The sequence below is a fragment of the Entelurus aequoreus genome, linkage group LG21, assembly GCF_033978785.1.
Source record: "Entelurus aequoreus isolate RoL-2023_Sb linkage group LG21, RoL_Eaeq_v1.1, whole genome shotgun sequence".
In the NCBI taxonomy this organism is placed as follows: domain Eukaryota; kingdom Metazoa; phylum Chordata; class Actinopteri; order Syngnathiformes; family Syngnathidae; genus Entelurus; species Entelurus aequoreus.
Window position 1 is genome coordinate 7,159,702 of NC_084751.1, and position 26,165 is coordinate 7,185,866.

Genomic DNA, 26,165 nt, shown 5'->3' on the forward strand with positions numbered 1-26,165 from the left:
TACCCCGCCTTTCTTGTCCAAGGTCTACCCCGCCTTTCTTGTCCAGGGTCTACCCCGCCTTTCTTGTCCAGGGTCTACCCCGCCTTTCTTGTCCAGGGTCTACCCCGCCTTTCTTGTGAATAAATTCTAGAAATAGTTGAAAGTTTAAAATGTGTTAAATGTACTTTTTCTTCCTGTTATTCCAACATTGCTGCCATCTTGTGGCGACTGCTGGTTAGTGCAGTCTTGTCCACGCTGCTTCAAAATTATTTTTCTAATGATTGTATTTATTGTTGTTATTCTTTAAATATTATTGTTTGTTTTCGGGTGAGACGCTAAAGTCTAAAAGTTATAAAGATATTTTGTATTTATTTGTAGTGTTTTGTTGCTAGGATACCACTGTCCTGACAAGTTTTTTTTTTTTTTTTTTTACAAAGCCTTTAAAAGTCATTTTGATTAGGAACTTCGTGTTTTCTTTTGAAATGTGAGTAAGTCACTTTAAAAAAAGAAATTACCTTTATTTAATATTTTTTTGTATTAATAAATCACCGCAATAGTTGATGGAAGTTTAAAATGTGTTCAATTTACTTTCTTTTACTGCTATTCCAACATTGCTGCCATCTTGTGGCGACTGCTGGTTAGTGCAGTCTTGTCTACTTGCTTCAATATTCTTTTTGTCATGATTGTATTTTTTTTATTCATATTATTGTTCTTTAAATAACATATTTGTTATGTTTGCAGCAGAGACACAAGGACGCTCTAAAGTCCGAACGTTATTAAAATAATATATTTATTTAGCTCATATTAGTTCTGTATTGCTGCCCTCTGGCGGCCATCCTGCACACTGCAGACATTGTTGATGCATGGCTGAAGGGAAGCAGAAGTGACGTCACGTTGGAAGAAAGTAGAAGAGCGTCTCCATGAAAAATGATTACGTAACATCATCTTCACTGTGCACGTGAAGGCTCTATCAGCGCGTGCGTGTTGAGCATCATCTCAGCGGAACCCCCCCACACCCCCCCCCCCCTCCCGTTCCCCGCCCCCCTCCTTTTTCGGACGCATTAGCGGGCAAGATGGCGTTCTCTCCGGCAGCACCGCGGACAGCTCCTCCTCCTTCTTCTCCTCCACCTCCTCCTTCTTCTCCACCTCCACCTTCTCCTCCTCCTCCTCGCCGCCGAACCGACGCCGAACTCCGCGCTTGATCGTCCTCGGAAATGCGGGGTTCGGAGTGAGAACGTTCCGAACTCGGACGGACCTTCGCTCGTGCTCCTTCGTCTGCGGACGTCCGCGCGGTTCCGGGAGATGGAGGCTCGCTTGGCCGGGTCGCCGGACGCGGTTCTGGACGGAGACGCGGATCCAGTGTGGTGGTGAGGAGGATGAGGAGGATGAGGAAGATGCTGATGCTGCTGACGTTTGCCGCGCTTTGGGACAACACCTGCGCCATGGACTCAGGTGAGCACATTCCAGAGGTCTTCTAGTTCTGGTTCTGGTTCTGTTTGTAGGCGTGCACGCGCCTCGTTCAGGTGTCACGCACGCGCCTCGTCATTGACTCATTTCAAAGAAGTTGCTGATCAATAATCAATCATCAATAATAAGCGTCACGATTGTGATGCTAATCGGGCGGCCATTGGGCAGCCGGTTGCCATGGCAACCAAAGCTCAGCGGACGTCCGAGATTGTCGTAACGAAGACCAACTTTCCCCCCGTAACAAGATGGCGGATGCAACCTTTGACCCTGTCAGGTGGACAATAGCTTCACTGAGGCCGTCTCCGTGGCAACGCACACATGCGTGGACACGGCGTCGAGCGAGCAGCCTTCTTCCTGCGTGTCACCACGGCAACCAGCCATCACGGCAGGGGGTCGGCATCGCATCTTGGTGACGGCGTTCGATTCCTCGCTAACACTTGCGGTGTTAGCATGTAGCACGTAGCATGAGAGCCTGGAGACTCAAGCGTGGCGTGTGTTGCGTAACTGTGGCGCCCTGGCGTGTGACCTCACACTTTACGCCGCCCATTAGTGATCAGTGTCCACACCTGCCATTGTTTAGTGATCAGTGTCCACACCTTCTGTGGTTTAGTGATCAGTGTCCACACCTGCTATTGTTTAGTGATCAGTGTCCACACCTGCCATTGTTTAGTGATCAGTGTCCACACCTTCTGTGGTTTAGTGATCAGTGTCCACACCTGCTATTGTTTAGTGATCAGTGTCCACACCTGTCATTGTTTAGTGATCAGTGTCCACACCTGCTATTGTTTAGTGATCAGTGTCCACACCTGTCATTGTTTAGTGATCAGTGTCCACACCTGCCATTGTTTAGTGATCAGTGTCCACACCTGCCATTGTTCAGTGATCAGTGTCCACACCTTCTGTGGTTTAGTGATCAGTGTCCACACCTGCCATTGTTCAGTGATCAGTGTCCACACCTTCTGTGGTTTAGTGATCAGTGTCCACACCTGTCATTGTTTAGTGATCAGTGTCCACACCTTCTGTGGTTTAGTGATCAGTGTCCACACCTTCTGTGGTTTAGTGATCAGTGTCCACACCTGTCATTGTTTAGTGATCAGTGTCCACACCTGCCATTGTTTAGTGATCAGTGTCCACACCTGCTGTGGTTTAGTGATCAGTGTCCACACCTTCTGTGGTTTAGTGATCAGTGTCCACACCTGCCATTGTTCAGTGATCAGTGTCCACACCTTCTGTGGTTTAGTGATCAGTGTCCACACCTGTCATTGTTTAGTGATCAGTGTCCACACCTTCTGTGGTTTAGTGATCAGTGTCCACACCTGCTGTGGTTTAGTGATCAGTGTCCACACCTGCCATTGTTTAGTGATCAGTGTCCACACCTGCCATTGTTTAGTGATCAGTGTCCACACCTTCTGTGGTTTAGTGATCAGTGTCCACACCTTCCATTGTTTAGTGATCAGTGTCCACACCTTCTGTGGTTTAGTGATCAGTGTCCACACCTTCCATTGTTTAGTGATCAGTGTCCACACCTGCTGTGGTTTAGTGATCAGTGTCCACACCTGCTGTGGTTTAGTGATCAGTGTCCACACCTTCCATTGTTTAGTGATCAGTGTCCACACCTTCTGTGGTTTAGTGATCAGTGTCCACACCTTCCATTGTTTAGTGATCAGTGTCCACACCTGCCATTGTTTAGTGGTCAGTGTCCACACCTGCTGTGGTTTAATAATAATAATAATAATAATAATGGATTAGATTTTATATTGCACTTTTCTATTATTAGATACTCAAAGCGCTCACAGAGAAGTGGGCAGCCATCATTCATTCACACCTGGTGGTGGTGGTAAGCTACATTTGTAGCCACAGCTGCCCTGGGGTAGACTGATGGAAGCGAGGCTGCCAGTTTGCGCCTAGGACCCCTCCGACCACCACCTATCACTCATTCATCATTCATTCACCATGGTGAGCGGCACCGGGGGCAAGGGTGAAGTGTCCTGCCCAAGGACACAACGGCAGCGATTTGGATGTCAAGAGGCGGGGAGCGAACTTGCAACCCTCAGGTTTCTGGCACGGCCGCTCTACCCACTATGCCATACCGCCCGTATGTATGTGTATATATATATATATATATATATATATATATATATATATATATATATATATATATACGTGTGTATGTATATATACGTGTGTATGTATATATATATATAGATATCGATATAGATTGGATTCTTAATAGGACTAGTTGTTAAAGATCCCTAAATATTCAGCACAACAATTAAATGGGGTTGGAGATGTCCTCTTGGGTGGGGTGGAGTTTGGCACTAATCACATGGTGCCACCAGTACAACACATCTTCAGTTGTGTTCCCCGACGTCATTGGGCGTTTCGGCCATTTATCACAAGACACCCCCTGCCGAGGTTGGCCCACCACCGGCGGATCAGACCTGGGTGTGTGTTGCATGGTGGCACTACGTGGTTATTTGGCAGCCCATGCTGCATCCCTGCGCTTCAGCCACAGCCAGTGACTGCTCTGTTCTGCTGCGGTGGAAAGTTCTTTAATAGCCTTGCGTTGGGCCTGTCCTCTGATTCCTACTTCTTTCAGGAGCCTTGTGGTGGAAGTGGCTACAAAACCTCTACAGCCCACCTCCACTGGCCACACCTTCACGTTCCAGCCCCGTGCCTCTGCCTCAGCTGCCAAGTTGGCATATCGCAGCCTCTTCCGTTCGAATGCTTCATCGATGGCGTCCTCCCATGGGACCGTTAGCTCAACAATGAAGACACGGTGGCAGGACATGGACCAGAGGACCAGGTCTGGGCGCAGGCTGGTTGCTGCAATTTCGGGTGGGAAGATAAGCCTTTGGCTGAGGTCTACCCGCATTTTCCAATCTCGGGCTGCGTTCAGTGGGCCTAAGTCTGGAGGTGATGGCTTGGTCCGCCGTTTCTCTCCTTCCCGGATGAAAGTTGTTTTGCTTGGGAAGGTTGCCTGAGCATTTAGAGGCATGGCATTGGTGACTACTCTCTTATTCTCAAGTTGGGCAGCCAAGCACTTCAGTACCTGGTTGTGGCGCCAGGTGTATCTCCCTTGTGTCAGACTGGTCTTGCAACCTACCAAGATGTGTTTGAGGGTTGCTGGGACTGTACACTGGAGACAGGCTGGGTCCTCTCCATACCAGAGATGTAGGTTGGTTGGAGAGGGCAGGACATCATATGTGGCTCTAATGATGAAACTTAGTCTATTAGACTCCATGCTCCATATTTCGTTCCACGTGATTGTTCTCCTCTCCACGCCCTCCCACCTCATCCAGCGGCCCTGCTGGGCTTGGGAGACTGCCTTGGCACACCTGGCTGCTTCCTCCTGGTGGCGCACTTCCTCCACCACCATGTGCCGCCGTTCGGTTGCAGTTGTCTTTTGCCACGTGGGTGTTGTTGCTTCCACACCAAGGCCCCCTCTGCCATATTGGACATGCCCCACTATATCCCGGTGTCTGAGGGCAGTCTTTGCCACTGCGACTGCTGCAGATGGATTCCATTTCCTCCCTGTCGCTAGGGTTGGAGCAGCACCTCTGATGAATGGATCCCGGGAGTCTGTGAGAGTCATTTCCAGCCTTGATTTGGCACATTTGTACTCCTCCACCACGCTTGAGATGGGTAAGGAGAGGGCTCCGTTGCCATACAGTCCTAGGCTGCTAAGACATCTCGGCAGTCCAAGCCATTTCCTCACTTGTGCATTCACCAGCCTCTCCAGCCGATTGGCATGGGATAGAGCTACCTCATAGATGGAAATTGGCCACATGAGACGGGGCAGCAGCCCAAACTGAAAGCACCACAGTTTCAGCTTCCCAGGGAGAGCGGTGTTATTGATCTGATTGAGGCCACTGATTGTATCCTGCCTGAGTTGGTCCACCTGCTTGGAGTCTTTGAGTTCTGCGCTATACCAGCGGCCAAGGCTTTTGATAGGCTTTTCTAGAACTGTTGGTATTGGCTCGTTGTTGATGTGGAACCTCTCATTGGTGAGCTGGCCCTTGATGATGGAGATACTGCGGGATTTGCTTGGTTTAACCTCCATTCGTGCCCATTTGATGTTTCCCTGGAGTTTATCCAGCAGGCGTTGGGTGCATGCATTTGTTGTTGTTATTGTTGTCATGTCGTCCATGTACGCCCTTATTGGAGGAAGACGCAGCCCGCTCTTTAACCGCTCCCCTCCAACCACCCATCGGGATGCTCGAATAATGAGCTCCATTGCCATGGTAAACGTCAGTGGAGAGATGGTGCAGCCCGCCATTATGCCTATCTCGAGGTGCTGCCAGGCAGTTGTACTAGCCTGTGCTGTGACGCAGAACTGGAGGTCCTGGAAGTAGGCTTTGACCATCCTTGTGATGCCCTCAGGGACCTGGAAGAAGTTGAACGCTGTGCATAGAATTTCATGAGGCACTGACCCGAAGGCATTGGCGAGATCTAAGAAAACCACATGCAGGTTTTTCTTGTCCTTCTTGGCCGTCTGTATCTGGTTCCAGATGACATTTGTGTGTTCCAGGCATCCTGAGAAACCACCTATCCCTGCCTTCTGCACTGAGGTGTCAACATAGTTGTTCTTCAGCAAGAATACTGAGAGCCTGTTGGCCACAACACTGCAGAATATTTTTCCTTCCACATTCAGAAGACTGATCTGGCGGAACTGGTCGATGGTTGAGGAATTCTTCTCTTTGGGAATCAGGATCCCCCCTGCTCTTCGCCATGCCTTTGGTATAATTCCTTTTTCCCACACCACTTTCATTATCTTCCAGAGGTACTTCAAGACACCTGGAGTGTTCTTATAGAGCCTATATGGGACGCCGTTGGGTCCAGGGGCTGAGGCTGTTCTTGCCCGCTTTACAGTGCTCTCAACTTCTCTCCATGTGAGGGGCCTCGTTTCAAACTGGTGCTCAGGTGGTTCGATTGGTGGCATGTCATCTGGAATGCTGGCTGGCACATGCCTCTGGCTGTCCGAGTAGGTCTTCCTCAGGTGCTCCTCCAGTTCCCTTATGGGTACTTTGAGGATTCCAGTTTTCTCCTTGACAAAGAGGTCTTTGACCAACTTGTAAGGATCTCTGTAGAAGGCAGTCCTCGTTCGCTCTTTCTTTTTATGTTGCTTTCTCAGGCATTCTGCTCTTCGCAGTGTTGCAAGTCGCTGCTTGATGTCGCCCTGTAGTGCTTCAAGTCCTTTCCTTTCCACTTCTGTGGCCTTTTTCCACTGCTTTCGCAGGCCCCTTCTTTCTTTCACAAGTCTTTCAATCTCTTGTTGTCTCCTGGACTTGAGAGGGGCTGACGGTTCCGTCTGTGTCGTAAGGTTCTTACTTTTCACCGCAAATCTCTCCGCTCCATAGCTGTAAATAATCTCTCCAATCTTGTCCAGCTTTTTTTCCACACACCCTTTCAGACCTTCTAAAAGATGGACCAGGTCTGTGTCGGTGGTTTCCCACTCCTTTTTCTGGCAGGATTTAGGCCACAAGATTTGAGGCTTCCGTCCATTCATCTTCCTCGCTACTGCTGTCTGTGGTTGAGTGGGCTCTGGACTCACGTTCGTTGTTGAAACTGTGCCTGATTGAGCTTCGTCTGGGGTTGTGATACCCTGTGGACTGTGGTGACTATCCTGCCGCTGGGCTTCACTCGACTGATTTGCCCTACCTCTGAGGAAGTAGTGGTCAATGCGAGGCCCCTCGCTAAGCTCTCTCAGACACTTTTTCCTGCCCTGGCGGATCTTGAGACCCTTCTCTGATGTAAACTTTTATATATATATATATGTGTGTGTGTATATATATATATATATATATATATATATATATATATATATATATATATATATGTATATATATGTATATATATATATATGTATATATATATATATATGTATGTATATATATATATATATATGTATGTATATATATATATATATATATATATACACACACACATATATATATATACACACACACACATATATATACACACACATATATATATATATATATATACATATACATGTATATATACATATGTATATACATATATACATACATATATATACGTATACATATATATATATGTATGTGTGGGAAAAAATCACAAGACTATTTCATCTCTACAGGCCTGTTTCATGAGGGTTTCCTCAATCATCAGGAGATTTTAATGGAAGCATTCACATACCAAGGTTTATATAGGGCACAGAGCGGGTGGGTACAGGCAGGCGTGGGGGCGTGGTGATTGACTCATGTGTTACCTAGGAGGTGTTTCCTTCTGTGACGGCATGCTGATACAATTTCGCTGCGCTTGTTGAGGGATGACAAGTCTGGACTGTATATAATAAACAGTTTCTCTTTTAAGCATAGGTTGCATCTTTTATTACCACTGTTGTAAGGTGCATCCAGCACACCAGAAACCAAGAGCTACTTCTTGGGTAGTGATTAATTGGAAGGGCTACCAGTTTGATACACACTTAAATAAATTGCCAGAAATAACCAATTTGCTCAATTTACCTTTAACTATGTTATTATTAATAATTGATGATATTTATCTTTGTGGAAACACTGATCATCTTAATGATTTCTCACAATAAATATATATAGAAACAGATAAATATCAATATGCAACACTTTATTTTTATATTTTCTCTACGTGCACAGTTTTCAAATTGAACATTTTCAAATGATCACTTCTAAGACAGTCTTGTGAAATCACAAGATCCCATTTTAACTAGCTAGCCACTAACATTTTAACTAGCTAGCCACTAACATTTTAACTAGCTAGCCACTAACATTTTAACCAGCTAGCCACTAAAATTTTTACTAGCTAGCCACTAACATTTTAACTAGCTAGCCACTAACATTTTAACTAGCTAGCCACTAACATTTTAACCAGCTAGCCACTAACATTTTTACTAGCTAGCCACTAACATTTTAACCAGCTAGCCACTAACATTTTTACTAGCTAGCCACTAACATTTTAACCAGCTAGCCACTAACATTTTAACTAGCTAGCCACTAACATTTTTTTTAACAATTCATGAATGACTGCACCAGGTTTGTACAAATAATAACTCATGTAAAATACAAAAGTCAACTCTCAAATGTTGAAATAAATCATGTCACACTTTGAACTGGACACCAAATCTGTTATCTGTTTCTTTGTCAGTTAGTGAAGACCAAGTCTTTCAAATATTTTCCTGGATTTTCAAATTCTATTTGAGTTTTGTCTCTCTTACAATTAAAAATGTCGAGCAAAGCGAGACCAGCTTGCTAGTAAATAAATACAATTTAAAAAATAGAGGCAGCTCACTGGTAAGTGCTGCTATTTGAGCTATTTTTAGAACAGGCCGGCGGGCTACTCATCTGGTCCTTACGGGCTACCTGGTGCCCGCCTTGGTGACCCCTGCTATACACAATATAATATAGGTACATACACTATATATATATAGGCAAGTATATACAGTATATCATGTAGTAACAATATGTATGTAGTTAGTTAGCGTAACAAACAATAATCTGTTCTTTCTGGATGTGATGCAGTTTAGTGGCTAACTAACTAACTAACTAACTAACTAACTAACTAACTAACTAACTAACTAACTAACTAACTAACTAACTAGCTCAAGATGGACACAGAAGATAGTTTGACAAAGCAGAAAGTAACTTTCAGAAGTTCTTCATCTCTTTGTGTTGTTGTGCTAAACATGAATTAGCATTAAAGAGACGTGTGCTCCGTTTCCATGGTAACCAATGAGCAGCCAGGACGTGATGGACATAAAGAAAAGATGTTCCTTGACCAGCAGGTGGCGCCGCACCTGGCCAAGAGTGGCTGTGGTCTCTGGTGTCCGCCTGCGCCCTGGTCGGCCTGGTGGTCTTCACGCTGACCTGCTTGTGCTGCAAGAAGACCAGGACCAGGACCAGGACCAGGACCAGGACCGGCTTCACGGTGAGCCATCTCTGACTGACTGTGGGCTGGCTGGAGGTCAAAGATCCTGTGTGTGTGTGTGTGTGTGTGTGTGTGTGTGTGTGTGTGTGTGTGTGTATGTGTGTGTGTGTGTGTGTGAGTGTGTGTAGGATGATGTCATCACTACTGTATGTGAACCCCCTCCTTCCTTGTGGGGGGACGACCTCAACTGTTAAGCTCCTCCCACTTCCTGTCCTCCACTTCTGTCCGTCTAAACCTCGTCTTCATCCTCTCTTCGTCTTCCTCTCTGCACACGTGTGAGAGGTGTGTGTGTGTGTGTGTGTGTGTGTGTGTGTGAGAGAGAGTGTCCCACCTGAAGCAGGTAAGTGTTGACACACACACACACACACACACACACACACACACACACACACACACACACACACACACACACACACACACACACACACACACACACACACACACACAAAGATGTTGTGTTGTTTCATTTCCAAGTGTGTTGAAGTCAGTGATGATGGTTGTGATCCACAAGTGTGACACTTGTGTTACTTTTGTGTGTTCTACTTTTTGTGTCACGTGTTTGTGTTATTGTGTATAATGTCGGTTTGTTATTTGTTGTCTTTTCCTATTTTGTTATGTTTTTATATTTTTGTCTTGTCGTGTTAAAATTGTTTCTGTGTTGAAAGTGTTGTTTTTGTGTCAGTGTGTCGTGTTTTTGTATCATTCTGTTGTTGTGTCATTGTGTGTTGTGTTTTGTATTATTGTGTTGTGTGTGAGTGTGAATGTTGTGTTGTTGTGTCATTGTGTGTTGTGTTTTGTATTATTGTGTTTTGTGTGAGTGTGAATGTTGTGTTGTTGTGTCATAGTGTGTTGTGTTTTGTATTATTGTGTTGTGTGTAAGTGTGAATGTTGTGTTGTTGTGTCATTGTGTGTTGTGTTTTGTATTACTGTGTTGTGTGTAAGTGTGAATGTTGTGTTGTTGTGTCATTGTGTGTTGTGTTTTGTATTATTGTGTTGTGTGTAAGTGTGAATGTTGTGTTGTTGTGTCATTGTGTGTTGTGTTTTGTATTATTGTGTTGTGTGTAAGTGTGAATGTTGTGTCATTGTGTGTTGTGCTTTGTATTATTGTGTTGTGTGTGAGTGTTGTATTGTGTTAAAATTGTTTGTGTGTTGTGAATGTTGTGTTTTTGTGTCATTGTGTTGTGTGTGTGTGTGTGTGTGTGTGTGAATGTTGTGTTTGTGTGTTGTGTGTGAGACGTGTAGAGAGAGTCCAGATGTTGAGCAGAGGGCGAGCAAGAGGTCGTGTGAAGACATGAGTGAGGTCACATGACAGGAAGTGTGTGTGTGTGTGTGTGTGTGTGTGTGTGTGTGTGTGTGTGTGTGTGTGTGTGTGTGTGTTTATGTCTTGTGGGCGTGGCTAAGTGTGTAAGTAAGTGTGACAGCAGTTTGATTGAGGCGACCAGTTGGTGGAGAGTATGATAATAAATAATAATAATTACTAATAAACAGTGTATTGATATAATGATGTAATATAGATAATAATAATAATAATAATATGCAATAAACAGAATATTTATATAATGATTTAATATGTGTAATATAGATAATAATAATAATATGTAATAAACATATATTGATATATAATATGTAAAAAACATATATTGCTATATAATAATATGTAATAAACATATATGCTATATAATAATATGTAATAAACATATATTGCTATATAATAATATGTAATAAACATATATGCTATATAATAATAAGTAATAAACATATATTGCTATATAATAATAAGTAATAAACATATATTGCTATATAATAATAAGTAATAAACATATATTGCTATATAATAATATTTGGTATTGAGAAGACTGAAAGTTTCCTGTCCTCCTGCAGGAGTTCCACAATGTCCAAGATGGCGAGGACTTCCACGCTCACATGGCGCCGGACGGCCCGGATGTTTACATCCTGCCTCTCACCCAGGTGTCCCTGCCGGTCGCTAGGCAACCCGCTCTGCCGGGTGAGTCCACCTTGTACAACTATGTACTTACCAGGGACTAAACATTCTGGACTGGTTCTACTATGATCATTAGGACCATTAGAACCACTAACTACCATAACCACACACTACTAAGACAACCAGACCTACTAACTACTAGATCTACTAGTACCACTAACTATGAGGACCACTAACCACTAGACATATTAGGACCACTAGAACCACTAACTATGAGGACCACTAACCACTAGACATATTAGGACCACTAGAACCACTAACTATGAGGACCACTAACCACTAGACATATTAGTACCACTAGAACCACTAACTATGAGGACCACTAACCACTAGACATATTAGTACCACTAGAACCACTAACTATGAGGACCACTAACCACTAGACATATTAGTACCACTAGAACCACTAACTATGAGGACCACTAACCACTAGACATATTAGTACCGCTAGAACCACTAACTATGAGGACCACTAACCACTAGACATATTAGTACCACTAGAAACACTAACTATGAGGACCACTAACCACTAGACATATTAGGACCACTAGAACCACTAACTATGAGGACCACTAACCACTAGACATATTAGGACCACTAGAACCACTAACTATGAGGACCACTAACCACTAGACATATTAGGACCACTAGAACCACTAACTATGAGGACCACTAACCACTAGACATATTAGTACCACTAGAACCACTAACTATGAGGACCACTAACCACTAGACATATTAGTACCACTAGAACCACTAACTATGAGCACCACTAACCACTAGACATATTAGTACCACTAGAACCACTAACTATGAGGACCACTAACCACTAGACATATTAGTACCACTAGAAACACTAACTATGAGGACCACTAACCACTAGACATATTAGGACCACTAGAACCACTAACTATGAGGACCACTAACCACTAGACATATTAGGACCACTAGAACCACTAACTATGAGGACCACTAACCACTAGACATATTAGGACCACTAGAACCACTAACTATGAGCACCACTAACCACTAGACATATTAGGACCACTAGAACCACTAACTATGAGCACCACTAACCACTAGACATATTAGGACCACTAGAACCACTAACTATGAGGACCACTAACCACTAGACATATTAGTACCACTAGAACCACTAACTATGAGGACCACTAACCACTAGACATATTAGTACCACTAGAACCACTAACTATGAGGACCACTAACCACTAGACATATTAGTACCACTAGAACCACTAACTATGAGGACCACTAACCACTAGACATATTAGTACCACTAGAACCACTAACTATGAGGACCACTAACCACTAGACATATTAGGACCACTAGAACCACTAACTATGAGGACCACTAACCACTAGACATATTAGTACCACTAGAAACACTAACTATGAGGACCACTAACCACTAGACATATTAGGACCACTAGAACCACTAACTATGAGGACCACTAACCACTAGACATATTAGGACCACTAGAACCACTAACTATGAGGACCACTAACCACTAGACATATTAGGACCACTAGAACCACTAACTATGAGCACCACTAACCACTAGACATATTAGTACCACTAGAACCACTAACTATGAGGACCACTAACCACTAGACATATTAGTACCACTAGAACCACTAACTATGAGGACCACTAACCACTAGACATATTAGTACCACTAGAACCACTAACTATGAGGACCACTAACCACTAGACATATTAGTACCACTAGAACCACTAACTATGAGGACCACTAACCACTAGACATATTAGGACCACTAGAACCACTAACTATGAGGACCACTAACCACTAGACATATTAGTACCACTAGAAACACTAACTATGAGGACCACTAGACATATTAGTACCACTAGAACCACTAACTATGAGGACCACTAACCACTAGACATATTAGGACCACTAGAACCACTAACTACTAAGACCACTAGAACAGTTAGAATCCTGGCTCTAACGACTAGAACCACTAACAAAAAAGGGCCACTAGCACCACTAACAACTAGGACCACTAACCATTGCAACCACTAACTACTAGGACCACTAACCATCAGTGGTTCTTAACCTGGGTTCGATGGAACCCTAGGGGTTCGGTGAGTCGGCCTCAGGGGTTCGGCCGAGGGTTAGGGTTAGGGTTAGGGTTAACCCTAACCCTAACCCATTTTGTGCACCAGTAAAAAAACATATGACTTTTTCTTGAATTTGAAAAAAACATTTTTTATTTATTTTTCACTAAAGAAAGGTTCGGTGAATGCGCATATGAAACTGGTGGGGTTCCGTACCTCCAACAAGGTTAAGAACCACCACACTAGATCAACTCATTACTAGGACCACTAACTACTAAGACCACTAGAACCATTAGAACCCTGGCACTAACTTGTAGAACCACTCACTACTTAAACAACCAGAACTACTAACTACTACCTCCAATAGTACCACTAGAACCACTAACTACAAGGACTGCTAGCCACTAGATCCACTCATTACTACAACCACTAACTACTAAGACCTTTAGAACCGTTAGAACCCTGGCACTAATGACTAGAACCCCTAACAACAAGGGCCACTAGAACCACTAACCATTACAACCACTGACTACTAGGACCACTACCCGCTAGATCCACTCAATACTAGGACCACTCGAACCACTAACTACTAAGACCTTTAGAACCGTTAGAACCCTGGCACTAATGACTAGAACCCCTAACAACAAGGGCCACTAGAACCACTAACAACCAGGACTACTAACCATTACAACCACTAACTACTAGGAACCCCCTAACCACTAGATCCAGTCATTACTAGGACTACTAGAACCACTAACTACTAAGACCACTAGAACCGTTAGAACTCTGGCACTAACGACTAGAACCACTAACAACAAAGGCCTCTAGGACCGCTACCAGGACCACTAACCATTACAACCACTATCTACCCCTAACCATTACAACCACTAACTACAAGAATGGCTAACCACTAGCTGAACTAACCACCAAAAGAACTAGAAGCAGAGATGGTGTTCTAACACAGACCATATGTGTGAGGGATGTTGTTCTGATCGGGTCCACTCTGTTTCCCAGTAGACTGGGTGAGGTTCTTCATGAGTTCTGAGGACTTTGAGAGTTTGGATCAGTTACAGTCCCGCCCTCATGCAGCTGATCTTATTCTTGTTGTCGAGCTCTCAGAGGTGGCATCAATCTGTGCAGAACCTCCCTCATGCGTTCCCCCGGAACCGCTCCAGCTTTCGGGCTAATCGACTCGGCAGCAATCAAATATGGAACCACTCAGGGAGCAACTTGGCACAGATCTTAACGACTTCCTGGTTGCCATGAGGACGCAGTGTGAAGCTTCTTTGAAACCACGCAGCTTAGAGCAGCCAGACAGTAAAAGTATCGATTAGCATCATTAGCAACACACACACACACATGCACGCACCAGCACGCACACACACACACACACACACACACACACACACACACACACACACACACACACACACACACACACACACACACACACACACACACACACACACACACACACACACACACACACACACACACACACACACACACACACACACACACACACACACACACACAAAGTGATACCAGTTTGTGGATGTTCATCTGGTTGTGCGCCTCAAGGACATGTTGTTTTATCTGCTTGCCTTATCTTCCTTCTTACACACTGAAAAACTGAAAAACTACATGCTGAAAACGACATGCTGAATGCTACATGCTAAATGCTACATGCTACATGCTAGATACAGGCATGGTAAAACAGGACCCTCCAGGATAAATGGTGCCAGTGTGTGTGGCTAACTGGTCCAAGCTGGTGCGGAGCTGCGTCAAGACAATGGTTTGGATTCTGCTGCGGTCCGCAGAGAACACGGGTGGGTGTCAGGAATGAGAGCGTGGGGAAGCTGACAGACTTTATTGGACAGTGGCTGGACTGTGTGGTCTTCTTGGGGGACGGGAGGTGTGAGCGCCGCACCACAAAGGTCCGTATGTCTGTGTCTCCGCCCACAATGAAGGACAGATGGACGTAAAGGTCGGTCTCATTGGACTAAGCGGGGACGGGGCAGTCGTCACGGTATGAAAGATTCAGACGACTATGCTCAAGCAAGCTAGCAGGAATTGGAGTGTTTTGTTCAGCATTAGTCGTCAAGAATGTTCTCTGGCGTTCTTGGACGTTCATGACCACGTTTGATGATTGCTGTCTCTGAATGTGGTTGGCATCACTTTGACTTCTTCTCCTGCAGTCCAACTCCAGAAATCTTCCAACCTGAGCCGCCACAATCTCCTGTACCTGAAGGAGATCGGAAATGGCTGGTTTGGGAAGGTAAGCCCGCTCCGAAATGTAGAACTTTCTGTTGATGCTCCTGTGGTCATGTCCTCCAGACGTCTCATCTCTTGAGTGTTGACAAGCAGATAAAATCTCCTTCTCTTCCTCGTTTATCACCATCATCTTCCACCTGTGTCTGCCATGATTTGGTATGTCTGTCACCCTCATGTCCCGCCCTTTACACCAAACGTCCATACGTATGCGTGTGTGTTTGTGGTGCTATGTGTCCATGTGGCCATTTTGTAGGTTCTTCTGGGGGAGCTCAATCAGAACCTGCGAAGCAGTCAGGTGGTGGTCAAGGAGCTGAAGGCCAGTGCCAGCGTCAAGGAACAGATGTACTTCCTAGAAGAAATACAAGCTTACCGGTACACACTTATTCCTTTTAGTTCCAGATCTTCTAGTTTGTGTTGATGAAGAAGCTCACATCTCCTGTGGTGTCCCTTAGGGTGCTGCAGCACTCGTCTCTGCTGCAGTGCCTGGCCCAGTGCACTGAGGTCACGCCCTACCTGCTGGTCATGGAGTTCTGTCCACTGGTGAGTAGAAGATTGAGAAGTCTGACCTGACCTTTGAAGAAGAGTCTGTTGCTTTTTAACGCAGCTTGCACAAGATTGCCCCCAAGTGTTCAAAGGTTGTAGGACAACTTTGGACAAATGTACTTCCTTGTCCTTTGTGTTGCCAGGGTGATGTGAAGGGTTATCTGCAAAGCAGCAGGTCTGCAGAGAGCGTCGCCCCCGAGCCGTTACTTCTCCAGCGAATGGCGTGTGACATCGCATCAGGACTTCTGCACCTGCACAAGCACAACTTCACTCACAGGCAGGTCGCCATTGCTGCACAACACAACTCTTTGCAGCTCTGACAGGTCCCTTCCTGTAACAACATCCTGGTGCTGCTCGAGTGCTCGTCTCAGACTCCAGCATCAGTGATTTTGTTGCAGGCGGTCGGCCATCGCCTCCGGATAGCAGTGCCCTCTGCTGGCCGTTTGTTGCTTTGGACACTAATGTTTATTCTTTCAAGCTGGTAGACACAATTGTTTGTATACTGCATGTACTATATGTACATGTACTGTGTGTACGATGAGTCATCATAGAAACTGCAAAGTACAATTTATTATCTGCTGATGTATGACATATAAATGTGTATTTGTGTAAGAAGGGAGGCTGACTGCGATTTAACTGACTGAAAAGTCTAAGTTCTGAACAGTTATTTGTTCACAGAGACCTGGCTTTGAGGAACTGCTTGCTTACAGCCGATGCTACAGTGAAGATTGGCGACTATGGCTTGTCCCACACCAAGTACAGGGTATGACAACGTCCAGAGAAAAAGTCAATGAATCTTTGAATTTGTCCAAGGCTGGAAGTTAACAAGTCGTCTGCATGAACAATTGAAGATGTTTCTCCTCGTCAGGATGACTACTTTGTGACATCTGATCAGACTTTTGTGCCCCTGCGCTGGATCGCACCTGAGCTGGTGGACGAGGTGCACGGAAATCTGCTGGTGGCCGAGCAGACCCAACAGAGTAACATCTGGTAACACAAAAAGAGAGAACATAAAGTTCTTCAAGTGTCAGGGCAGAAGTACAGGAAGACGTCTGTTATCACCATGCTGCTGTGCTGTGTTACAGGTCTCTGGGAGTGACCATCTGGGAATTGTTGGAGCTGGGAAACCAGCCTTACAGCCATTATTCTGACCAACAAGTTCTGGCCTACGCCTTGAGGGAGCAGCAGCTGCGACTATCCAAACCGATGCTCAAAGTTCCTTTGGCTGAACGATGGTGAGAGACTGTGAAATCTTCAGTCCATCCTGCAGTATCGGTGTATGTCTTCACCAGTGTCACAATTCCTCTTCAGGTACGAGGTGATGCAGTTCTGCTGGCTCCCGCCTGATCAGAGACCCATCGCTGAGGAGGTCCATTTGCTGCTGAGCTACTTGTGTGCCAAAGGTGCCAGCGAGGCCAAAGATGACTTTGAGAGGCGCTGGAACTCCATGCGGCCCAGTGCCGGACACAACATTCGCAGCGGATCCCCGATGATGACGCGCGAGCAGCTTTCGTCCACCTCCTCCTCTTTCCCTCTGCTTGAACGATTCTCAGGCACTGACGGATACCACTCAGAGTCTGGGGATGACATTTTAACGATCACTGAGACCAGCCATGGCCTGAACTTTGAGTACAGGTGGGAGCAGGCCCGGGCAGAGCAGTCATACGGAGGCCAGAACTCCTCCAGTGGCCTCAGTCAAGTCAGTCATCATGAAGCATTTTATCCACCGGTGGGGATTGTGGGAGGCTGCCTCAATCATGAAGCTTCTCCTTCTTGCTACCAACCTAAACTTCTGCACGCTCCTGGTGTACTTCCTGTCTTTAGCGCCCACGGCCCATCAGTAAACAGTGAATACTACATCCGCATCGAAGAACCCGTAGACTGTAACATGGAGCCTGAGTATACCATGTGCTCTTACAGTCCAGACTGCCAGGGAAGCAGTGGCAGCTTCCTCACCGGCAGTGCAGACTCAGATGAAATGATGGTCTGCCCAACTCAGGCTAAAATCCTAGACCCCTTCTGGTCAGCAGACATGCACAAATCAGATGTCTATGACTCAAATGAGTCCAGTCCTGCTATCTCTCTGACAATGGAACCCCTTTTAGGGCAGGTTGCAGACAGCAGCCCTCTACGACCATGGGAGTCCAGTCACTATGTGTCCTACAAAGATCAAGATGGAGGTTACTACTATGAGCACACGTCACCTGTGGACATAGAACACTATCTTATGGGGGGTGAGATGTCCACTGAACAACTTTATGAAAGCTGGGGGTCAAGGAGTCTTCGCCAGGCATTGGGCGAGTTGGAGACCCCAGTGGGAATAACTCCGTCTTTCAGTAGTCCCATTGAAGAGGCCTACAGTGACTCTTACTTGGACACAACACAAACCTCAATCCTCGATAAGACAGTGACAGGAGGCTACTATGACATGATGGGCTCCCTGAGGAAGACCATGCCGAGCCACAGCAGGCACAACAGCCACTCGGTCAGCATCAACGTGGAGACAGAAGGGGCGCTCTTCATTGGACGCAGGGAGAGCGATTCAGAAGAGGAAGAAGAAGAGGACATATTTATAGAGAGGTACACTTGCAACACATGGCCTTCTAAACATCGCCATCGCAACGTTGTGCACCCAAGACGAGCGAGCCAGAGCGGCAGACAAGACACCTATGTGGACTTTCAATACACAATGCCGAGCACAGACATCGAAGATTCCTGGCCTGAGGAGCGCAGCCTGGCCTTCCACAGTCTACCCAAGTCTGTCAACTACCTGGAGCAGCACCAGGCTAAAGACAGCAGCTGTCTGAGTCGACACCGTGCGACCGCAACCTTGGAGGGCTGTGAGGCCTTTGTCTACTTGTGTCACCAGAGTGAAACCCAAGGAGCGCCACCAAGAGATTGCTGCCACTCACACTTTGTCGACCCACTCACTGGCATGCTAGTCAGAGGCAGCAACTACTGCTACGCTCCGAACGACTACATCTGCGACAAAGTTATCAACATCTCGAGCAATGAAGAGATGATCAACCTTTCGCCGGCACCGGGGGGTCCAACTGTGTCCAAAGCTGCCTTGATCAAGCCTGAGGGCGGTGGAGACATATATGTGGATCTCCGAACACATGTGGCCCCTTGCGAAGAGACCAAGAAAGCGCTACTAGTGACAAAGCCTACAATAGACCAAGATATGACTCAAACATCTCCACCGCCTGCAGGCAACACGCACATCATGGTGGTCCTCACAGACCCGCCGTCAGAGAAGAGTCAAACAGGAGACAGCGGTCTCGATCGAGGCTGCTCCAGCGTAAGCCTTACGGACATCCTGGACTGCAGTGACAACGAAGACGATGACATGACTGATGACATCACTGATATCCCTTCAGGGATCTTCGCAGACGATGCTTCTCCTGCCTTCAAGTCACTACAGAAGCAGGTGGGAACACCAGATTCCATGGAGGCTATGGAGGTACCGTCTGCAGCCGGTTTATGTGAGGGTTCCAGCCCAGCCTCCCGCCCTTCCTGTTCCCCCAAAGCAATGGACAGTGGCTACGACACAGAAAATAATGAGAGTCCAGAGTTTGTCCCAAAGGAACCTCATGAACCCAGAGACCAAGCTACAACACAGCTTGCGAGTCTGGAGGAGGACGAGGCACAGGAGATATCACCAGAAGAAGAAGCATCCTTTGATGACTCCCAGTCACGTGACCACACCTTGTTACCACTGAGTCTGGAGACGCCACACAGTGACTCTGCCTACTTCTCAGACTATGAGAATGAACATCAGTCCAAGAATGAGGAGGAGCAACTGCACTATAAAGAAGAAGAAACCCCAGAGACGAATCATGGAAGCAGACATAGAGAACATTCTTGTCCAGCACAAAGTGGAACATTGGAAAGAGCAGACTGTGATTGTGACGACTTGCTGGATTCTTCAGGTGGACTCGAGGAGTGGCCATCGCAGGAGGAGAACTTGTCTCTTGGAGACTGGGCAGCAGAGGTTGTTGGAGCCATGGAGGAGGCTCTTGATGCCCTTAACGGACAGCCTGAGGAGGAGGAGGAGGAGGAGGAGGAAGAAGGAGAACAATTCTGTCAACCTCCCGAAAAAAGACCAGGGATAGAAGTCCTGCACATCTTACCCAAAGATGAGGTGGCCTTGCAACACGCGGCCAACACAAGAAGGTCATCTTTATCTTCTCCTCCACCTCCATCTCTTGTTGATGGGGAGGAGGCGGTCAAGGAGGACGACGACTCCGATGACAGTGATGAGACGGATGAGGAGTTGAAGACCTACAGTGTCCAAGAGGAGGAGAGCGAGGACGAGTCCTATGTGGTACCCGTGGTGGTGTGTGACGACAGCCACGCCCTCAAACTGCGAGGCCTCCTCAAGACGCAGACTCTGCTCAACCTCCATGAGGAGTTGGAGCGCAAGAAAAGGACGGTGTCCTTCTTTGATGATGTCACCGTCTATCTGTTTGATCAGGTCAGCCTGGTTAGGACATTTTAGAATCAGACTGGTGGTGTTTGTCAACATGTTTGTCTCCACCTGCTATTCCAGGAGAGTCCTACTAAAGAGCTGGCTGCTCACGGACTCCCTTTGGCCACAGAAGGTCTCGGAAAATATCCTGAGAGGGTCTCTGACGACTCATCAGACGGGAACGTCTCCGAGGAGAGTGAGTACGATGTGAGACCATGTGAGACTGCTCAGTATGCTCAAGAGCGCCACCTTGTGTCAGGTGCAGGCTTGGAGTGGGAGGACGACTTTCCGCTGCTTCCGCTGCCAACGTCCTCGGCCACTCTGGACTCGCCTCCCCACTCCGGCCCCGCCAAAGCTCAGGAGACGCAGCCGGCCGTGAAGTTTTCTCGCTTCACCGTGTCCCGCTTCTCCATCACGCACGTCTCCGACTCGGATGTGGACTCTGTTGGAGGTGAGGGGGTTAGAGGTGAGGGGGTTGGAGGTGAGGGGGTTAGAGGTGAGGGGGTTGGAGGTGAGGGGGTTGGAGGTGAGGGGGTTAGAGGTGAGGGGGTTGGAGGTGAGGGGGTTGGAGGTGAGGGGGTTGGGCCAACGCAGAGGAGGGTAACCACATCGTCTGACTTTGTTTTGACAGGAAGCAGCGAGGACGGGGACAAGGAGTGAAGGACAGGTTCTCGCCCCAGAGACCAGACCTGGACATGTGACCACAGCGTGGGAGTGGCCTGGACATCCTTTTCATGTGTAGAAATATTGATTGTGACTAGTTTCACTCTGCAGGGATTCACTCCATGAGGAGGAAGACCTGATGGACTAAAAAGTGTACAGACGTGACCTCTTTTAGGACACAAGGAAGGAAGGAAGGAAGGACACAAGGAGACCAATATGTTGAATCATTTCGTAGCGAGCTCCTCGCATCGAGTACAATCGAGTCCGTGCATGTTCCCACCACGTCTTGCTCTCAACAACGCCCATCATGGAGGCCACCTCACCTCGGCTTTTGGGCTGTCCAAAAGAATCAGGTCACATTTTGCTGCTTCAGAAAAATGTTCACAGTGTCCCTATTGTTTTGTCCCACCTCCTACTGTAACAATTAAGATATTAGGAAGGTGAAAGGACTACAAAATGTCAAATAAACCTTACATTTATATTTAACATCAATCATAAACTGACAGTTAAACAGTCAAAAGAAGCTCAACTGATGCACAGGAACATGGATAGACTGTTTAAAAACTGATTCAAGACTTGTTTAAGACTGATTCAAGACTTTTTTTTCAATGCTTACATTCTATACTAAATTAAGACTGATTTAAGACTTGTTTTAGACTCAGACGTACGACTTATTTATGACTGGTTCAAGACTTATTTAATAGTGATTCAAAACTAGTTTAAGACTTAAATGTGTGACCTATATGTGACTGAAATGTTAAATACTTATTCAAGAATTACAGTATTTAAGACTTGTTAAGACTCATTTATGACTAATTCAAGACTTAATACTGATTCTAGATTCAAGACTTATTTAGGAGTAATTCAATGTATTTATTATTATTATTATTCAGTTGATTCAATTCTTATTTAAAACTTGTTTATGACTTGGATTTAGGAGTTATTTATGAGAGAAATGTTAAATACTGATTTAAGACTTACTGATTCAATACTTATTTAAGACAAATTCAAGACTTGTTTAAGACTCAGATTTAAGACTTAATAATGACTGATTCAAGAGTAATTTAAGACTGCTTTATGACTTATTTAAGTGCTTATTCAAGTCTTGAAATGAATACTTATTAAAGTCTTCCATGTAGGACTGTTCCAAGACTTGTTTTAGACTCAGATGTAAGACTTATTTATGACTGGTTCAAGACTTATTTAATAGTGATTCAAAACTAGTTTAAGACTTAAATGTGTGACTTATATGTGACTGAGATGTTAAATACTTATTCAAGAATTACAGTATTTAAGACTCATTTATGACTAATTCAAGACTTAATACTGATTCTAGATTCAAGACTTATTTAGGAGTAATTCAATGTTTTTATTATTATTATTATTATTATTCAGTTGATTCAATTATTATTTAAAACTTGTTTATGACTTGGATTTAGGAGTTATTTATGAGAGAAATGTTAAATACTGAGAGATTCAGATTTAAGACTTATTAATGACTGATTCAAGACTTATTTAAGAAAAATTCAATACTTTTTAAAGACAAATTCAAGACTTGTTTGAGACTCAGATTTAAGACTTAATAATGACTGATTCAAGAGTAATTTAAGACTGCTTTATGACTTATTTAAGTGTTTATTCAAGTCTTGAAATGAATACTTATTAAAGTCTTCCATGTAGGACTGTTCCAAGACTTGTTTTAGACTCAGATGTAAGACTTATTTATGACTGGTTCAAGACTTATTTAATAGTGATTCAAAACTAGTTTAAGACTTAAATGTGTGACTTATATGTGACTGAGATGTTAAATACTTATTCAAGAATTACAGTATTTAAGACTCATTTATGACTAATTCAAGACTTAATACTGATTCTAGATTCAAGACTTATTTAGGAGTAATTCAATGTTTTTATTATCATTATTATTATTATTCAGTTGATTCAATTCTTATTTAAAACTTGTTCATGACTTGGATTTAGGAGTTATTTATGAGAGAAATGTTAAATACTGATTTAAGACTTACTGATTCAAGACTTCTTTAAGACAAATTCAATACTTGTTAAAGACAAATTCAAGACTTGTTTAAGACTGATTCAATACCTTAAGACTGATTCAAGACTTGTTTGAGATTCAGATTTAAGACTTATTAATGACTGATTCAAGACTTATTTAAGACAAATTCAATACTTTTTAAAGACGAATTCAAGACTTGTTTAAGACTCAGATTTAAGACTTAATAATGACTGATTCAAGAGTAATTTAAGACTGCTTTATGACTTATTTAAGTGCTTATTCAAGACTTGACATGAATACTTATTAAAGTCTTCCATGTAGGACTGTTCCAAGACTTGTTTAAGACTGATTCAAGACTTTTTTTTAAAATTTCAGACTGAATCAATACTTATTTTAGACTTAGATTCAATACTAAATTAATACTGATTCAAGACTTGTTTTTAGACTCGGATGTAACTTATTTAATACTGAACAAAACGTGTTTAAGACTTAGATTTGGGACTTTTTTATGACTGATTGATATATTAAATACTTATTTAAGACTTACAGTATTTAAGACTTTTTTGAGACTCAGATTTAAGACTCATTTATGACTAATTCAAGACTTAATACTGATTCTAGATTTAAGACTTATTTAGGAGTAATTCAATGTTTTTTATGATTATTTCAGACTGATTCAACACTCATTTAAGATTTAAATCCAATACTAAATTAAGATTCAAGATGAAAGATTATTTAGTATTTCAGTATTCAGGACTGATTTATGACTGTTTATTTAAGACTGATTCAAGACTTCTTTGAAATACTTTAAGACTTATTTAAGACTGATTCCAGACTTGTTTATGACTTGGATTTAGGAGTTATTAATGATAGACATGTTAAATACTGATTTAAGACTTGTGTAAGACTGATTCAAGACTTGTTTTCAGACTCAGATTTAAGACTTTTTAATCACTGATTTGAGACTAAATTAAGACTGATTTATGACTTATTTAAGATTGATTCAAAACGTATTTAAGACTTGTCTAAGACTGATTCAAGACTTGTTTTCAGACTCAGATTTAAGACTTTTTAATGACTGATTTGAGACTAAATTAAGACTGATTTATGACTTATTTAAGGCTTATTCAAGACTTGAAATGAATACTCATTCAAGACTTCCATGTAGGATTGTTCCAAGACTCGTTTAAGAGTCATCAAAGACTTATTTAAGAATTCAATTTAGGACTGATTCAAGACTTGCTTGGGCCTTAAATTCAAGACTGTTTCACGGCTTGTTTATGACCTAAATTTAAATGTAAGACTTGTTTAGGACTTAAGTTTAAGAATATTTTAGGACATTTTGAAGGTGGATTCAATACTTGTTGAAGACTTGTTCAAGACTTGCTAAATGCCTATTCAGGACGTTCTTAAGCCTTCTTGAACCTATGTAGGACCTGTAAAGGTATTCAATTCAGGAACAACATTGCCGCTGAAAAGCCAGGTTGCTTTTAGTTAGCGACGTTAGCATCAGCAAGTTCTGTGCTTTTTCTTTAGCCGATGCGACTTTTAAGGAGGCGTTGGTGCCTCGCGCTTATTACGCTCTGCTCAACTACTTAGTCCATCGCAGCAGGTTTGGTCAGGAAAGAAGTGTCATCCCAGCTGGACCGTCCGTCCAAACAAATCAATAAAGTCTCTTTTCCACATCTGAAAAAGCGTTTTTTTGTGCAAGCTGGGCCAACTTATCTTATCTTAATTAGCATAAACAAGCTCATGTTTTTGAAAGTCAGCCGTCATTTATTTACTCGTCGCGTTCAATCAGTCTAACACGTATTTAGACTGATTCAAGACTTACTGAAAAACCATTCGAGACTTGTTTTCCACTGATTCAATACTTTTCATTTTAGACTGGTTCAAGACTTGTTTAGGACTTATTTTAGAATAGATGAAGTCTTATTTAAGACTGAACTAGAAGACTGTTCCTATGGACGTTCATTTGTCTCTACATTACCAAATATTTTTTTGATGTCATATTTTGTGTTTGAATTTTGTGAAGTGAATTTTTTGACATGAAATTATGCTGACAATTTCATTGGAAATACATTGAGTGTGTAAAAAAAGTCAGAGTGGATGCAGTATGTTGGAGACACCCGCTAAATGCTACAGAAAGTCACATAAGGAACATACCCCTAGAGCCTGCGGGAGCTGGGGCGCAAGATGGCTCATCGATTGATCACATGGCTACAGACCCAGGAACGGAAACGACTACGAGTAAGAAGAACACAGCACATGAGACACCCGCAACAGCAGCAGGACACACAGTCCAGGTGTGTCGCTGTGGTTGGGAGAAAGTAACATCGGCAACTGGATTGAAGATCCACCAAGGGAGGAAAAGGTGCTTGGGAAAGCAGAGACAGGAACCTCGCATTGAGCAATACTTCTTGCCAAGCAATCAGTCAAGTCAGTCGAATCTTTTGAATCTATTTAAAAAAGCTATTTAATAAGAAGCTAAAAAGTGCAAAAACAATAATGTTGGTGTTGGAGGAGTTGTGAATGACAGCAGGGCCACAACATTAGGTACACCTGCAGACTGCAGCACGGATTTCATATTTCATTCATTCACAACTCCTCCAACACCAACATTATTGTTTCTGCACTTTTTGGCTTCTTATTAAATAACTTTTTTAAATAGATTCAATCTTGCACGTGGAAAGTTTAAGTGTGGGCT

General features: G+C 43.9%; 1 protein-coding gene across 5 annotated transcripts; it reads left to right on the plus strand.

The window, feature by feature from the left end:
* Window positions 1-1,068: 1,068 nt before the first annotated feature.
* On the plus strand, window positions 1,069-25,494 carry aatkb (apoptosis-associated tyrosine kinase b). 5 transcript variants are annotated; one of them, XM_062030666.1, is made up of 15 exons: window positions 1,069-1,431; window positions 9,245-9,390; window positions 11,272-11,395; window positions 15,692-15,771; window positions 15,831-15,923; window positions 16,021-16,139; window positions 16,220-16,307; window positions 16,454-16,587; window positions 16,989-17,073; window positions 17,179-17,300; window positions 17,396-17,545; window positions 17,622-20,787; window positions 20,863-20,977; window positions 21,041-21,232; window positions 21,413-25,494. In XM_062030666.1, exons 1-15 carry the CDS (start codon window positions 1,356-1,358, stop codon window positions 21,439-21,441), a joined length of 4,719 nt encoding a protein of 1,572 aa, XP_061886650.1. In that variant the 5' UTR covers window positions 1,069-1,355; the 3' UTR covers window positions 21,442-25,494. The 5 variants fall into 5 exon arrangements, with proteins under 5 accessions (XP_061886650.1, XP_061886651.1, XP_061886652.1 ...); XM_062030667.1 differs by having other exon boundaries at window positions 9,248-9,390; XM_062030668.1 differs by lacking the exon at window positions 15,831-15,923 and having other exon boundaries at window positions 1,070-1,431.
* The last annotated feature ends 671 nt before the right edge of the window (window positions 25,495-26,165 follow it).